Source organism: Mesocricetus auratus, unplaced genomic scaffold, assembly GCF_017639785.1.
Source record: "Mesocricetus auratus isolate SY011 unplaced genomic scaffold, BCM_Maur_2.0 Super-Scaffold_100010, whole genome shotgun sequence".
In the NCBI taxonomy this organism is placed as follows: Eukaryota; Metazoa; Chordata; class Mammalia; order Rodentia; family Cricetidae; genus Mesocricetus; species Mesocricetus auratus.
The window spans coordinates 82,744,473-82,760,970 of NW_024429194.1; the positions used below are offsets into that span (position 1 = coordinate 82,744,473).

The following is a 16,498-nucleotide window of genomic DNA, read 5'->3' on the forward strand; positions in this document are numbered from 1 at the left end:
CAGCTTAAGCCTGCATCTTCCCTAATTCCCATGACAAAGACAGAGGCAATGAGGCATGAATCTACATTCTTCTTGGCACTTACCTTGGCATCTGTTCCCATGACCAAGTCCTTCAACTCTATGATTTTGTCATTGATAGAGGATCGATATCGCTTTTCAATGATGTTGTGTGTTGTCCGCCTCTCTCCCTCTTTGGGGGGCTCTAGCTGCTTTACACCCCCAGGTACTTGCTTAATAGGAACTTTCTCTTGTCCCATCATCACAGGCATTGTGGTCAGAATGGTCCCATTGCTGCCCACCAGGGTCTAGAACAAGGGCAGAGTTACGCTTTGTTAGTTTAAATAAAGTAACGTCACAACACAAAGTAGCTTGCTCCTGCATATGCGGTGTCAACCCGGAGTGCTCCATGTGGTCTCATCTCTCCTGGGCTAATGAAGCCACGTCCCCCAAACCTCAAGAGCTCACCAGCTCCTATCTTCCTCTCAGAGTCTCTGCAAATAAGCTACACACCAAAAAGATCAGCTCAGCCTTAACCTCTGATCTGGGGTGCTAGAAAAAACCTCTATGGTTTGGTGTGTTATTGTCAGCTACCTCTGAACACACATGTAATGAACTACACTAACTGGACCAAGAGAAAACTTTCTGAGTGTATGATGCATTTTTTTCTCTTCTCAAATGATATGTAAACTAATTCCTACATTTCTTTCTATAGTTTACCATCAGAGATCACAAGGATAAAACTCATACTTTCATTCAGAGCTGTTTCTTAACTAATCAGATCAGCCAAAGATTCCACCCCCCATTTCTACTCTTCCTCAATCCCATGTTTACTAATTTTTCATCTTATTTTCTTCAATAAATGGCTTCAATATCCAAATGACCAATAAAGAGACAAAAACCTGTTCTACTTCATTAGAATTAGAGATAATTCACTGGGCTGGTAGTGATTGGTCATGCTTTAATCCCAGCACTTGGGAGTCACAGGCAGGCAGATCTGTTAGTTCCAAACCATTCAATGTTACAGTGACACTCTTATCTCCAAAAAGGACAGTCAGGCAAGGTGGTACATGTCTATAACTCCCCCTCAGAGGATTAGGCAGGAAGATTTTGAGTTTGAGGCCAGCCTGGGCTATTGGGAGATCCTACATAAAAAATAAAGAGTAATCTACCCATAACAAATAATCATTTTTAGAAGTTTGATGAAGTTTTACATATGAGCACATGTCCCCTTCTATCTTTTGAGAATGTCCTCTTATGTCCTGCCCTATATCCCTGCTGTGACAATCACCACAGTCACACTGCCATTTCTTGGGCTTGGAATCCCTGGTGTGAACTTCTGAGACAAGCTGCTCCTGAGGTTTAGCCAGGTCACCTTAAGTATCAATAGTCCCCTTTCTTATTGTTGGTAAGACTTAACATTTTATGGATATACTGAGTTATTATCCCAGGGATGGACTGGATGTTTCTTGGCAGTTTTTGTTTTGTCTTGTGATAAAGTCTCACACACCCCAGGGTAGTCCCAAGGTTGCTATGTAGTTGAGGATAACATTGAACTTCTTTTTTGTTTTTTGGGTTTTTTTCTTATTTTTTCCCCCAGAGTTTCTCAGTAGCTATGGAGCCAGTCCTAGACTTGTTCCATAGACCAGGCTAGCCTCAAACTCAACAGATCTGTCTGCCTTCTCTGCCTCCGCAGTGCTGGGACTAAAGCATGCTCTACCCCCACCCAGCATCACTGAACTTTTGAACCTGCAACCTCTGCCTCACCACTGCTGGGGAGTCATGTACATCCATGTGACACCACACCCTGTTTATGTGTTGCTGGGGAGTGGACCCAGAGCCTCATGCATGCTGGCCAAGTATTCTATCAACAGGCTACATCTCAAACCTTAGTTCTTCGTTTTTATGAATAAAGCTAGTGCTTCTAAAACTTAAGTGGCTGGGGTCCTATAACTGCAGGATGATGCTTTCTTTCCTTGTCTTGACATCTATCTCTCCCTGTCTGGTGATCCTAGAATCCCTTAGAAGTCAAACCTCCATGGCTCTGTGTGGAGCTCTTGCCCAGCCACAGCCGCAGGTGTTCTTTTCTACCCCCTCGTAGGATCCCAAGATTTAATATAACACACTCTGGCAACATTGCTTTGAGGGAAAAAGCAAAACTAAAAGGGGAGTAATATTTACAGTTTGATGAACACATTCTATAAAAGCTTTAGCAACTCTGAAGTGCAGTAGGAGGAGAATGCAGCTCTTACTGGTACTTGAAGGGCAGCAGTCTGGAGGGGGGCAGTGAGGGCAGTGAGGGCTGGGTTCTGGACTGCGGCCATAACAGGGCTGCCATCTGTTTTCAGTGTGGTCAAAACAAGGGAATCTGTCTTAATGATCTGAGGCTGAACCAGGACCTAGAAGGAGGAGGAGAAAAGGTAGCATTATTTTTCGTATTTTTTCATTTGTTTCTTGTTATATAGACTCATAACAAAAGAATAAAAAACATTTTCACTGAAAACAAACGAAAAAGAAATTCCCTATAGTCAATCCCCAAAGTTGGCTATTTTGTACAGCTTGCATCCCGTGCTGAAGAGGAAGAAGGGGGCAGCTAATGAGAGTTTTAAGGCTTCAGGCTTTCAGGCTAGCAATGCTACTGTGTGGCCGAAAGAGAGCAAGGATGGCTCAGGATGGATGGCTGAGAGAGAGCCAGGAACATGGGCAAGAAGTAAAAGTGAGAGACTAAGATAAATTAATCTGGGGTCAGCGAGATGGCTCCACAGTCAGGGTGCCTGTCAGCAAGCTTGCTGATCTGAGTCTGATCCCCAGGACGCACAAGGAGAACCAAGTCCCAGAAGTTGTCCCACCACCTCCACATGTGTGCACCTACCCAGTCACACAAATAAACATTTTAAAACATAATAAAAAGTTCATTTGTTAGTAAGAAAACGCAGTTCCTATGCTGTATTTCATATAGCCTGTGTTTGTATGTGTATATAGACATATATATGCAGATACACACAGCTCTCTGCCTTACTGCCTTGAGAGATCTTAGTGGACTAGGAGCTTCGATTTTGGCTATCACCCTTTTCAGTGGCCTAGCAGGCCAGTGAGCACTCAGGATAGCCTCTCTCCCCTTCCAAAGCTGGGTTTACAGGCACAAACAGTCATGCCCAGCTTTTTACATGGGTACTGGGGATTTAACACAGGTCCTGATGGATGTAGAGGCACATGTCTTTAATCCCAGCACTCAGGAGGCAGAGGCAGGGTGGATCTCTGTGAGTTTGAGGCCAGCCTGGTCACATAGTGAGTTCTAGGACAGCCAGAGCTACAAAGAGAGCCCTTGTCTCAAACCAAATAAACAAACAAAAATTAAACACAGGTCCTAATGCTTACAGGCAAGCAATCTTACCTACTAACTCATCTTCTTAGCCCCCTAAAGCATGTTTCTTTAATTACAAAAATAATGTACATTTACCTGCCCCACCCCCCACACCACCACCATCATACACACTCAGTATCCACTGCAAATAGGGAAAACAAAATTAAAGAAAGTTATCTGAGAGATACTAGCTCTACATGTACAGACAGGAATGGAGGTGAAGTGTATGCCACAACTCAGGTGCAGAAGTCAGGGCAACTTGTAAGAGTTGGTTCTTCCTTTTATAGTGTAGGTCCTGGAGATTGAACTCAGGTTTCTAGGCTTGGTAACAAGTGCCTACGTCCACTGAACCAACTCACTAGTCCTCTTTCCAGTTTTATATCCATCGTATGTGTCAACACTCTATAGTCACCATACCAACCTCTTCTAAAGATGCCAGAGTATATCTACAGGTGAGGCTCAGTCAGATCACTGTACGGCACTCACAGGTATATCCTGTCCAGGTTCCCTCCCTTCTTAGACCTCCCAGCTGTTCTGTGTACACTCCCAATGAGCCATCTTAGCATGCCAAAGTTTCTACCAAGGAATAGCACAGAGTCTCCTCCAGTTCCTCCTTGAATCCTTTTCAAGCCACCTACCGGGACCTGCTGCACCTGGGGTGCAGCAACTGTCTGCACTGTTGCTGGAGCAAGGGTCTGCAGTGTGCCATTGGCTGTTTGTGTCAACACCCGCTGGGCCTGTACAGTTTGCACCTGCTGCTGGATCGTGACTGGCTGTACCTGCGAGGATGTCACCAGGCTTTGGACTTGAGGCTGCAGCACTTTGGGGAAGAGGAGAAAAGAAGTTACATGGAAAAGGAATGTACAATGTCACTGTAGCTGCAGCACAACTTGAGGATGGAGTATCTCATAATGACTTCAACTTCCCACCTGCTGCTGAAGAAGATGTACACAGCCATTTACAAGCTGGTTTAGAGAATAGGAACATCCCATAAGGGCTGCATCAATTTCTGATAGAATGAGTACAAATTGTTTTATTACTCTGGGTGCTGGAGTGAAAGTAAGGGAAGCTACTTGGCAATGGCTGCACCGCAATGGAGTTAATAGCTGCTGAGAACCAACAACCCCCTAGAGTCTCGTTGCTTCCCATCCTTTCTAGATGGAAAATCTGCTTTGGGATTATAGTCTTGGCTTTCTGTTTTATACGGCCTCCCCCAAAGTCTCAAACCCACCAGAAAACTACATGTGTCTTCAAACTGAAAGCAATATTGAGCCTACCCAGAGCCCCCACTGTCTCTGGATATAGCACATTCCAGAAAGAACAAGTGCTTCATCATTCATTCATTCAGCATACACTGAATGCCCACCTTAAGGGCGGCTATCTAGAGAGGGAGCACCTATTTTAAAAATGGCATTTATCTCCACAGTGCTTGCTCAGGAGTTACTACTGAGGGAGCAGTTCTCATCTGTGGATGATGTCTAGATTTGATGGCTAACTATGTAAGTTTCAGACCCAATTTTATTCAGGACTCCACCTATAGTTATCAGGATAACTCTCATCTACCATGTTTACTGGACTCTGAAGTAGGTCTCAACAGACGTTAAGGTCTTTGAGGAAGGAGACATGTTCCCGTACCATTCTGTCAATGATGGAAACACGTCCAGACAGGACCATACTGAAATATTCTACCATGCCCAGGTGATAAGATTTGTGGTGCTTACACACTGGCACATGCACCCTAGAATGACTTCTGAGTCACCTTGGAAGCTGGTTGCTGCATTCTGGTATATCAAAGGCTGCTGGATGATCCTTGTCTGTGGAGCAGTGCTGAATGTCGGGGTGATCATTACCGTCTGCTGCTGAAGCTGAGCTGAAGGCTGGGGCTGTGACTGGGGCTGAGGTCTGGGCTGGAGAACAGGGGTTGCCCGGGGTGGGGTAGGAGAGACTTTGACCTGCAGGGCTGGAGCCTGAGGGGAGGCAGTGGAGGGGGAGAAGGTAGGTAACGGGACCTGGCTGAACGACCGCTGTATTCCAGGGTCTGTAGTTCCACCACTGCCTCTGCCATTGCTGCTGCTGCCACTGCCACCGCCGTTACTGCCACTGCCACCACCACCAGGGAAGGAGCTACATAGCTGCTCTGAAAACAAATCAGGGAACTCTCCCACTTGATTGCTGACGAACTGTAGCATTTCTGTGAACAAAAGAAAAGGAGTAATTTTATCGCTACTGCAAATGTAAACTTTTTTGGTTTTGTCTTTTGAGACAGGGTCTTGCTATATATACAGACTTGGGTGGTCTGGTAATCAAACCTCCCTCCTGTTTCACTCCCGCCCCAAGCTCTGGGGTTACAGGCAGGTGTCACCATAGCAGGCTGATGGAACAAGCATCTTCATTTTGTACTTCATTTTCTTCAAATGGCTCCTATGGATTTGTATGTAATCTGTGGACAGAAAAGAGCCTAGAGCTCTTGACTAACAGCTGAACTGAGAGCCAATTTCTCTCTAATGTGACTCAGATTATTAGTTACTCGGCGACTTTTGAGGTGCTGGGAAACTGAACTCAGGGCCTGGTGCATGTGAGGCATGCGTTCTGTTACTGTGCTCCATCTCAGCTCCCCAATACTGACTTTTAAACTTGATTAAGAAATTGACACCTCCAAGTTGGGGGTGGCACTCAGCATTTATATAAATACACAAAGCTCTGGGCTCCATTCCTGGTACCATAAGCAATGTAACACAAGAAAATACAGGGAATGAACATCTAATGCCAGGCTGTCGTGGTGCACGCTTTTAATCCCAGCACTTGGGAGGCAGAGGCAGGCGGATCTCTGAGTTTTAGGTAAGCCTGGTCTACACTACAGAGTGAGTTCCAGGATAGCCAGGACTATGCAGAGAAACCCTGTCTGAAAAAGAACACAATAAAGAAAATCTAGTGTGTTTCCTGAGATAAGGTCTTGCTACATGGCCCTGGCTGGTCTAGAACTTGCATCAATCCTGCTTCTGCCCCAAGTGCTAAGATTACAGGTGTAAGCTACCATTTCCATCTCTCCAAAGACTTTTCTAAGAGTAAAGCAGAAATCGGTCAGGATGGGTCTACACAACCTACCCTAAAGAGAGGGTGGGTTTTCACTGTCATAATGCTTTGGAGTACAGTAGCCTTGGCCATGAAGCAACCTCCAGGTTCAGCACTGCTCCTGAGGGCAGTGTTCAAGATACTGGGGCTGTAGCTGTACCAGAACTCTCCTTCTCAGCCTCTTTCATCCTCAGTAGACAAGCTCTGGTCATCTCCTCCAACCAAGGAACATGTCTGGGTGTCACTGGTAGCCTCAGAAGCACAAGACCTGGTGACACACGCCTGTAATGCCTACACTCAGGAGGCAGAGGCAGGAGGCTCAGCTCATGATTTTGAGGCCAGCTTACACTACATTTAGCAATGAAACTGCTTGGAATTTTTAGAGGAAGAAAGGACAAAAAGATCATATGTAAAGCCCTGGAAATAACTGGAACATGGTAACATGGGCTGTCAACACACAGCCAGGTTCAGATCCATTCTTCTGCCACACCATTTTATCCATGTATGGTATCACAGAGCCCTGCCTGAAGGCCAAGGCACAGCAGTTGGTCCTGCACCCGATTCCATGCTTTTCAGGACCCTTCCAGACTTCTGGCTGTGGACTTTCCCCTCCGGGAAAGAGTCTGTGGGGCCCAGAAGACATGTGCACTTGGAAACCATGTCCCCCTTTCTAGATCATATCCAATGACCCTTGAATCCCCAGCCCTCCAAGTCTCAAGCCTGAAAGGCTTACAGGAACTCCACTTACTCCATGACCTGCTTGTTCCTCATGACTGCTTTTGCCTCTTAGGGCTGCTCCTCACTAGATGCCTGGAGCTTGCATTCTGTCCCAGTACTTTCAGTGTCTGCTTCACCGTTCATTTCCTTCATTCTCTAGCACCTCACATGTACCCATGAAGTTAGAGATTGCTGGGGTCACTGTCGTCATTTTCAAGTGGTCAGGAATCCCTTTCCAAATTCTCTTGCCACTGGCGCTCTGACTTGACACCAAACAAACCATCACAACTAAACCGGACACCATGGCTGGCAAGATGACTCAGTGGGAAAAGACACTTGCCCCCATCCTGCCAGCCTGAGTTTGATTCCCAGAATCCACATTTTGGAAAGAAAGAACTGACTCTCACAAGGTGTCTTCTGATCTCCACACATGTGCCACAGAGTATGTACTCACACACAAAACAATAATGAAAATATGGATAATAAAAAGACAAAACCAGCCACCCAAACAGAAAAGCGCCATCTCCACTCATTCCCCCAAACCCCTACCAGCAAGTCCTTTCCAAATCTTTAAAGAAGGGAGGGGCCTTGGGGGAGACATCTGAGGTAGAAGAGTCATATGTGGGGCAAGCAGCTTGTTACTGGAGATGCCTATTGTGGTCCAAATTGAGTAAACTGGAGCTTAGCATGTCAATTGCAGCACTGTAAGTGTTCAGCCAGTTTAACCAAGAGGCATAACTGTTTCTCCAAGCTAAATTCCCACAGCGTGTTGAGTACTTACAAATACCTCATCACTCTGCTCTGCTGTCACTAGCCTATTGTATAGGGGTGGAGAAGGGGGCAGATGGCACAGATATTGCAACTCTGTCAACTAAGGCCAATTCCTTATACATGATATAACTAAGAGTCATCCTTAATCTCAGAACAAACTATGAACCAAATACAAATCTAATGTTCATACATTCCAAGCATAACATGAGATTATAGAAAACTTTAAGAAAATCATTGAGAAACCTAACTTTATTCCCATAAAGTCAACATAAAAGAGAAATCTGATGTAGGGACATGGGCGTTGGTGCTATGTGGGCCTGGGTCTCAGGAAGGCAGTCAGAGCAGCTTCCTCAACACAGAAGGCTGTCTGTCTGGGAAACAGACACTCGATTCTTTGCTCTGAGGGCTGATAATTTATGCATAGTGCTTGCAAGGGGCAGGACCCTATGAAACCCCACATTAGTGATACCTTTGAGCACCCACTAAACAGGCACTTGGGCCCACTTGGTTTTCAAACAAGTGCTCTCCAAAATCCTCTGCTTGGGGGACGCATAGGCTGTGTACAAAGGTCATAAGGTTTTAGTTGACAAGGTAGGTTTTTTTTTTTTCCTCAAAGTAAAATCCCTTTAACTCTCACATGGCAGCTCCAGTGAGACCATCTCCAGACAGTGGGGCAGCAGGCCCTAACCAAATAGTAAGGAAAGATGAACATTTGTGGAAGGAGTGCCAAGCAGATACACCAAAAGGGGACCCCAGTTGGCTAAGGAACAGTCATGTTCTTTAGCTCCACGCTCCACGGTGTGGGAGCATCGTAATGACTGTCTACTGTTCCCTGCTCCATGCTTTGTGTCGGGCAATTACATGAGCTCTCATTTCCACAGAGAGCCATGAGACCTGGGAAGGGAGACCTGGGAAAGGGCTTTATGAAGCTTTGAAAATGGAGTTTGTGTTCCAGCTGCAGTTCACAGAACACAGGGGCGAAGAGGCTTCCCAGAAGTGGACCGGCACACCTAAGCTCACCTCACTCCCTTCTACACCATATTCCCAGCCTCAGCGGTCTCTAAAATCTAGAGGCAAGTTGCCTGGGGCACTAAGAAACTACATCTGGGTTCTGTCTCTTTAAAAGCAAAGAAACAAACTAGAGGCACTGTTTAGCACCCATGCATTTCAAGTAGTTTCATGCTTCAAAGAGACAAAAGTTCATATTCACTCTGTGCAACTTATGACCTAGAGGCAACATAAATTATCTTGGCTGGCTTAGCCACACATCTAGCACACATAAAATAACTTGAAATATGATCAAATCAAATTGTTATTATTTTACTTTATGCACATGGGTGTTTGCCTGCATGTATGTCTGTACAGCAAGTATAAGCATCACGCCCAAGGCCAGAAGAGGGTGTCAGATGCCCTGAACTGGAGTTACAGATGTTGTGAACTGCCATGTGTGGGGGTGGCTAGGAAGTGAACCTGGGTCCTCCAGAAGGGCAGCTAGGGCCCTCAACCACAGAGTCATCACCCCAGGACCCTGATTAGATTAATTTTAATTAGGAATAAATCCAAAGCTCCAAGATTGGGTAACAATGTCTTAATCCTTTAGGTATTTGCTATCTATCTCTGGGAAGTGAGGGAAGGGCTGGTTTACAGAGGTCATCATTCTTTGTTTCCTGTGGGGGTGGGGTGGGAGGAAGTGCTAAGACAGGGTCTTACCACACAATTTACCACATAACTTGGAATTACAAGGTAGGCTCACATTTCTCTTACCCTCCTGAGATTAGACATTACAGTGTGAGTGGTCACAAACAGCAAAGGTCACTTACTTATTTTATTGTAGAGTATTTTACCTGGCTCCGTCTGTACACCATGTGCACGCAGTACTCACAGAGGACAGGAGGGCACTGCGCCCCATAGAATTGCACATGGTTATTGGCTGCCATGTGGATGCTGGGAACTGGACATGGGTCCTCTGCAAGCTCTCCAACCCCACTACTCATCTTTTTAATACTATTTTATTAATTCTTTGAGACTTTCACACAATGTTATTCATACATTTTATATTTATTGTGAATACTGTGTTAAGATAACATATTTTAAGCCAGGCGTTGGTGGCGCACGCCTTTAATCCCAGCACTTGGGAGGCAGAAGCAGGCGGATCTCTGTGAGTTCGAGGCCAGCCTGGTCTACAAGAGCTAGTTCCAGGACAGCCTCCAAAGCCATAGAGAAACCCTGTCTCGAAAAACCAAAAAAAAAAAAAAAAAAAAAAAAAAAAACCCAAAAAAGATAACATATTTTATTTACTTATTTTTGAATTACATTTGTTTGTCTGGGGCGGGGGTAGGGGACAGTTACAAATACCAGGGCACATGTATAGATGTAAGGGGGCAACTTTTAGGAGTCAGTTCTCTCCTCCCAGCATGCGGGCTCTAGTGATGAAATGCAGGTCATCTATCAGCCTTGGTGACAAATGCTTTTACCTGTTGAGATATCCTGCCATCCCTACACAATGTTTTAAATCACGAAAGGAATGTATTCATTATAGACAATTTAGAAAATAGACCAGGTGGTGATGGCTTATGTCTTTAATCCCAGCACTCGGGAGGCAGAGGCAGGCAGATCTCTGAGTTTAGGGTCAGCCCAATCTACAACGTAAGCTCCAGAACAGCCAGAGCTACACAGAGAAACCTTGTCTCAAAAAACAAACAAACCAACAGACATAAGAGTTCTACAGTACTAGATTTTATAACATCAGTGCTATAGAGTTTACTTTATCATTTAGTGAAAACAGATGGTTGCTTTAAAATCTCCAGCATTACTAACAAGGGCTGGCAAGATGGCCCATCAGGTAAACGCACTTTCCACCCAAAAATGCAAGCCTGAGTTTGATTTCTGGAACCGATTTAAAGGTAGGAAAGAACCAACCCGACAGACAGACAGACAGACAGACAGACACACACACACACACACACACACACACACACACAGTGTCATGGTCCACTTTTCCTGACAAATCTCACACACAGACACACAATAAAAAAAAATAAAACAAAACAACAACCTTTAACAAAAACTGGGGTCTGGAGAGATGGATCAGCAGTTAACATCACTTGCTGCTCTTGCAGACAACCTGAGTTTGATTCCCAGCACCTATGTTGAACAACTCACAACTACCTGTGACTCCAGCTCCCACCTAGATCTGACACCTTCTTCTGGCCTCCATGTGCACCCACACAAATGTGACACACACAAATGAAATTAATAAATCTTGAAAAAGAAATCTTTATAAACATAGGGCTTATGGGGAAAAGGAATCAGGATCACAAGATTTAAGAAACATGAAAAGCTGGGTGTGGTAGTACATGCCTTCAATCTTGTACCTGCAGGAGGCGGCAGAGGAAGTTCAAGGTTATTCCAAGGTCATTCTTGTCATAATGGGTTAGATTAAGGGTTCCACCACGTAGCTCTGGCTGGCCTCAAACTCACAGAGAGTCACTTGCTTCTGCATCATGAGTGCTGAGATTAAACTCCTGCACTACAGTGCCCAGACTGTCTTGGACTTTTAAGTGACAGATGAATTTTTTTTCATTGGCAAAGAAGCCACAAAAGAAAATTGGGTGGGGAGACAGGTTCTCAAGTGTTTGTGTTTAGACCATGCTAAAATCATGGATTTCTTTGTAAATATATATATATACTAAAATTTTTAAAAAAATTAAGAAAAAAGGCCTGACTCAGTGTGTAAGAATGCTCACTCTGTGAGCATGAGAACCAGAGTTCAAATCCCTAACACTCATAGAAAACCTAGGCTGTGTGTGCTTATAACCCTAGAATTAGGAGACAGAGATAGATGGATTGGAGCGTTCACTGGCTTCCAGCCTAGCCCACACAGCTGGATCTCAGTTTAGTAAGAGGTCAATACAGGAAGACATGGCCCTACTTTGGCTTGTACAGAACAGTACATTCACACGCATAAAACACACACCACACCATACACATACACCTTGGAGAAAAAGAAAACACAAGAAATCTAGAGCAATTCTTAATATGGTCCCCTGGTCTCTCCTTTCTTTCCCAGGTACCTCTGCAGCTCTGCAAGGAAAAAAGAAAGTCCAGGCTTCTCCAGTCCCCACAGCACAAGACCTGAGCAGCTCTAACCATCTTACCTGGAAGAGCTATTTTTAACACCACTTCAATGGTTTCTACTTTGCCACAAGTTCACCCCAAAATTGTTAGGTGTTGTTTGAAGGCACCTCCACAGCAGCTAGCATTCCATTCCTATACCCTGCTTTGAGTTCAACCAGTCTCCTGCCCAACAGCAATCAGCTTTGAGTATCTGATTGGCAGAACCATCTTTCGAATCATATTTTTAAATTATTTTTTATTTTATGTGCTTGAATGTTTGTTTTCTTTGGTTTTTTTGTTTGTTTTGTTTGTTTTTGAGACAGGATTTCTCTGTGGCTTTGGAGGCTGTCCTGGAACTAGCTCTGTAGACAAGGTTGGTCTCAAACTCACAGAGATCCACCTGCCTCTGCCTCCTGAGTGCTGGAATTAAAGGCGTGAGCCACCACCGCACAGCTGAGTGTTTGCTTTCAATGAATGTATGTTTATGAACTGCAGGTGTGTCTGGTACCTACAGAGGAGAAGAATGGGTGCTGGGTTTCCTGGAATTTTAGCTAAGGACTATTGTGAGCTGCCATGTAGGTGCTGGGAACCAGACCCGGGTCCTCCACAAAACCAGCAAGGGCTGGCTCTTTTTCCTGCACATGTATGCCTGGTGTCCTGGTGTCAGAAGAGGGCATCAGATTCCTTGGAACTAGTTACAAATGGTTGTGAGCTGCCATGTGGGTACAGAAAACTGAACTCAGGTCCTCTACAGAGCAGCAAGTACTCTAACTGCTGAACCATCTCTCTATATTTAAATCAAATTTTTTAAACACAAGCTTCAGATCTTTCTACCAATTGCTCTGACTGACTCTTTTTCTTGTTTGTTTTTTAGAGACAGGGCTTCTCTGTAGTCTGGCTGTCCTTGAACTCAGATCCACCTGCCTCTGTCTCCCAAGTGTCGAGATCAAAGGTATGAACCACTACCGCCCAGCTCTTTTCCTTTTTTCTTCTATTAAGGTAGATAGGGGTGGGTGGGTGTGGGTGTGGTGTTGCAGGGGATCAGTCAGATTCCCTTGATTCCAGTTTGTTGCAGGTGGCTGTGAACCAACTATTTTGCATGCTTGAAACTAAATTTTGGTCCTCTGGAAGAGTGGTAAGTATTCTTAACTTCTGAGCCATCTCCGCAGGCCCCCTCTCTCCAACTTTTAGAGATTTCACACCACACGCACTAGTTTCTCATCTGCCCTGGAAAAACGCCCACTTCCCTTTCTGCACATGCCTGGGGCTGGACAATCATTCTCAGGGCAAGACTGGGTGTCCTGACTTCTGCTTGAGGTCCCCTTCATTCTTCCTTCATGCTCTGACTCACCATTCTATTTCAAAACTGCTTGCTGGCTTTCACCAAGGACTCTCCTCACATCGAGCTACCTGCTAGCTCCTGAACACACTCAAGATTTCTTCTACAAGAATCTAGGCTGGGGATACAGCTTAGTGGTAAGGAGTTGGCTAACAGAGAGAGGTCCCAGCACTGATGATAAAGACCTACGAGGCAGGTGTGGTGACGCATATTTATAATTCCAACACTCAGGAGGCTGAGACAAGAGTTCCAAAACAGCCTGGGATACGCAGCAAGACTCTGTGAAAACCATATATAAAGGATCGGTGGGTTAGGACCACGGGCCACTCTCCCAAAGGATGTTTCCTGGGTTTGATTCCCAGTACCTACATGATGGCTTATAACCTACAACTTCAGTCTCAGGGGATTCAATGCCCTCTTCTTGCCTCTGTGGGTACTAGTCATGTCCATGGTGCATACACATACATGTAGCACACTTATATGAAGGCAAAACAATCACACACATAAAATATAATATCCTTTTTAAAGTTAAAAAAATAAAGGAGGGCCAGTAAGATGGCCCAGTGAGTAAGGAAGCTCAGCACAAGCCTGGAACTCACTCTGTAGACCAGGCTGGCCTGGAACTCACAGAGATCTGCGTGCCTCTGTCTCCTAGGTACTGGGATTAAAGGCGTGCGCCACCATACCTGACTCCCAAATGAGTCTTATATTTTGCATTCATATAAATCACAACTTGGGAGAAAGATGCAATACAGACCTGAGTGACAATAAAGATCAATACAGACCTGAGTGACAATAAAGATTAATACAGACCTGAGTGACAATAAAGATCAATACAGACCTGAGTGACAATAAAGATCAATACAGACCTGAGTGACAATAAAGATCAATACAGACCTGAGTGACAATAAAGATCAATACAGACCTGAGTGACAATAAATATCAATACAGACCTGAGTGATAACAAAGGCAAAATAAAGGTGTGTTAGAAAGCACTTAGGGGCCTGGCGTTGGTGGCGCACGCCTTTAATCCCAGTACTTGGGAGGCAGAGGCAGGCAGATCTCTGTGAGTTCGAGGCCAGCCTGGCCTACAAAGCAAGTTCCAGTCAGCCCCTAAAACAATACAGAGAAACCCTGTCTCAAAAATCAAAAGAAAGCACTTAGAAAATAACCCATATACTGCTTTCGCTATTAATTTCAATGTCAATGGAAAAGATGTGGGGATTGAGCTCATTAAAGCCTGGGGTTGTTCCATCTTCAGCATCATAAAAGTACCCCCCACACTAACTGGAAGAACACTAACCTTAGGTAAGCATGTGTGTAACTGACTCATACGGGACACAGGAAGAGATCTCCCTGCCAGGTTATTTGTAATTTTCTTACATGTATACTTTCCGATCCAAATTCCTGCTCTATAGAGATCTGCTTTGACAAGCTGTTCCTTCCAAAGCAGTCTCTCCATAGCCCTTTCTGCTTTAATAGACAACAAACCAAGACAGATAGAAATGGAATAGACATTAACTGAGATCCTATTACATACATATCAGCAGAAAAATAAATGCCTCCAAGAGGCAGATTCTGGTAGTGAAAGCCTGTGTAAATATCTGTTAGGGCTGGGCACAAAGCATAGCGATTGTAAAAGGGTTTATTGCATGAAAAGATGTTACATTTCACTGTTGTTCTTAACCCGTGTTTGTACATGAGTTTGTTATAAACTTACTAGCCAAGTATAAACAAGCTTGTTTTTTAATACTGGAAAACAACCTCATTTGCATTGCCACTGTTGTTTTGCTTGTAAAGTCTTATTAGGGGCACTTTCACACACTGTTACATAATCTTCAACATGACCCCACGAGGTACCTCTTTTTCAAGTACTGATGTGTGAGGCATTTTCCATACTGCCTAGCTCTAAGTGCTTGAATGTGGAGTTGACTGTACCTAAGAAAACAAGTACTAGTCCAAAGTTTTACACAGAATCAGGCACATAAAAGAGGAGAGAGAGAGAGATAGGGATGGGAGCCTTTCTTGGGGGAAGTCCTGCTTTTCCCCTCAAGCACCCTACTGCAGAAATTATCCCCATAAACACACACTGTGATTTTCCTGAAGAACTCCCTCACTAGGACTGCCCCCATCTCACAGTAGCTGGATTCTAGAATGTTTCATGGGCATTCCCACCCATCCAAGAACCCTATGCAAGCACTCTAGTTCTAAGGCTGTTAGGAGACACCAGGCTCTCGGCACCCCATGTTTCAAGGGCTGGTTAGTAAGAGTAGTAACATAAGCTGCATGTGGCAGCACCCCCCACTTAACACTTCACATGAATTTTCTGCTGTGATCTCTGTAACACTTTGAGACAGGTGCTATCACCACCCACTTCTCAGATGAGAAAACAAAGCTGAGAGGCTAAATAACTTGGCCACTGTCACACAACCAGCAGGTAGTGGCACTGGGACTTAAAATCAAGCTCAGTCACTGCACAACGGCTCTGGGTCCATTGTTACATGGATCACATGTAATAAGTCTGGCAGCAAATGGACAGCGCAGACACTCAGTGCCTCGCTGACGAGTGAGCAGAGTGAATACCCAAATTCGGGAAGGAAAGGACACATCATCATCTCAGGCCTTTCCTGTCTTTCCTAACTCATCATCTGCCCCCACCCTAGTGTTAAATGGCTCTCTCTTTAATGCTCTTGAAACAGCAGAGGAAAAGTTGAGCAAGATGCTCAAGGAAATGAATGATCCTCCATGATTCTGCTCTAAGAGGCCTCGTTTCACAATGACATGGCTGGCTGTCAAAAAGTCAGTCACAAACCACTTCACCTGAACTGTGCTCTTGGGGGCAGAATCCACAAAGCAAAGGACCTCAACCCTTATAAGTACTCAAACTACTAAGGAAAAATGTTAGACACCAAAACTCTACTATTCACTATCACACTCTCAAATCTCCCTAAAACTAAGGCCAAAAATACATGCAAAGCAGGTTATTAAATTATATACAAACATCCACTTGGTACTTGTCTATGATGTTTGCTATATGTTGATAGCTTGGAGGAACTTATGTAAATGCCTTATGTTAGACCCTGTATAGATCAAGGACAAAAGTACCGAGCTATGCATGGTGG

At 44.6% G+C, this 16,498-nt stretch overlaps 1 protein-coding gene across 2 annotated transcripts in view; it reads right to left on the minus strand.

Moving 5' to 3' along the window:
• Positions 1-16,498, minus strand: part of Srebf2 (sterol regulatory element binding transcription factor 2) — a 59,812-nt gene that overhangs the window by 29,414 nt on the left and 13,900 nt on the right. For both annotated transcript variants that reach the window (XM_040752726.1, XM_040752727.1), the window contains exons 2-5: positions 5,121-5,552; positions 4,000-4,181; positions 2,250-2,396; positions 84-305 (exon numbers count right to left, since the gene is read on the minus strand). In XM_040752726.1, the coding sequence (XP_040608660.1) occupies positions 84-305; positions 2,250-2,396; positions 4,000-4,181; positions 5,121-5,552 (983 nt within the window). The remainder of the gene's footprint in view (positions 1-83; positions 306-2,249; positions 2,397-3,999; positions 4,182-5,120; positions 5,553-16,498) is intronic.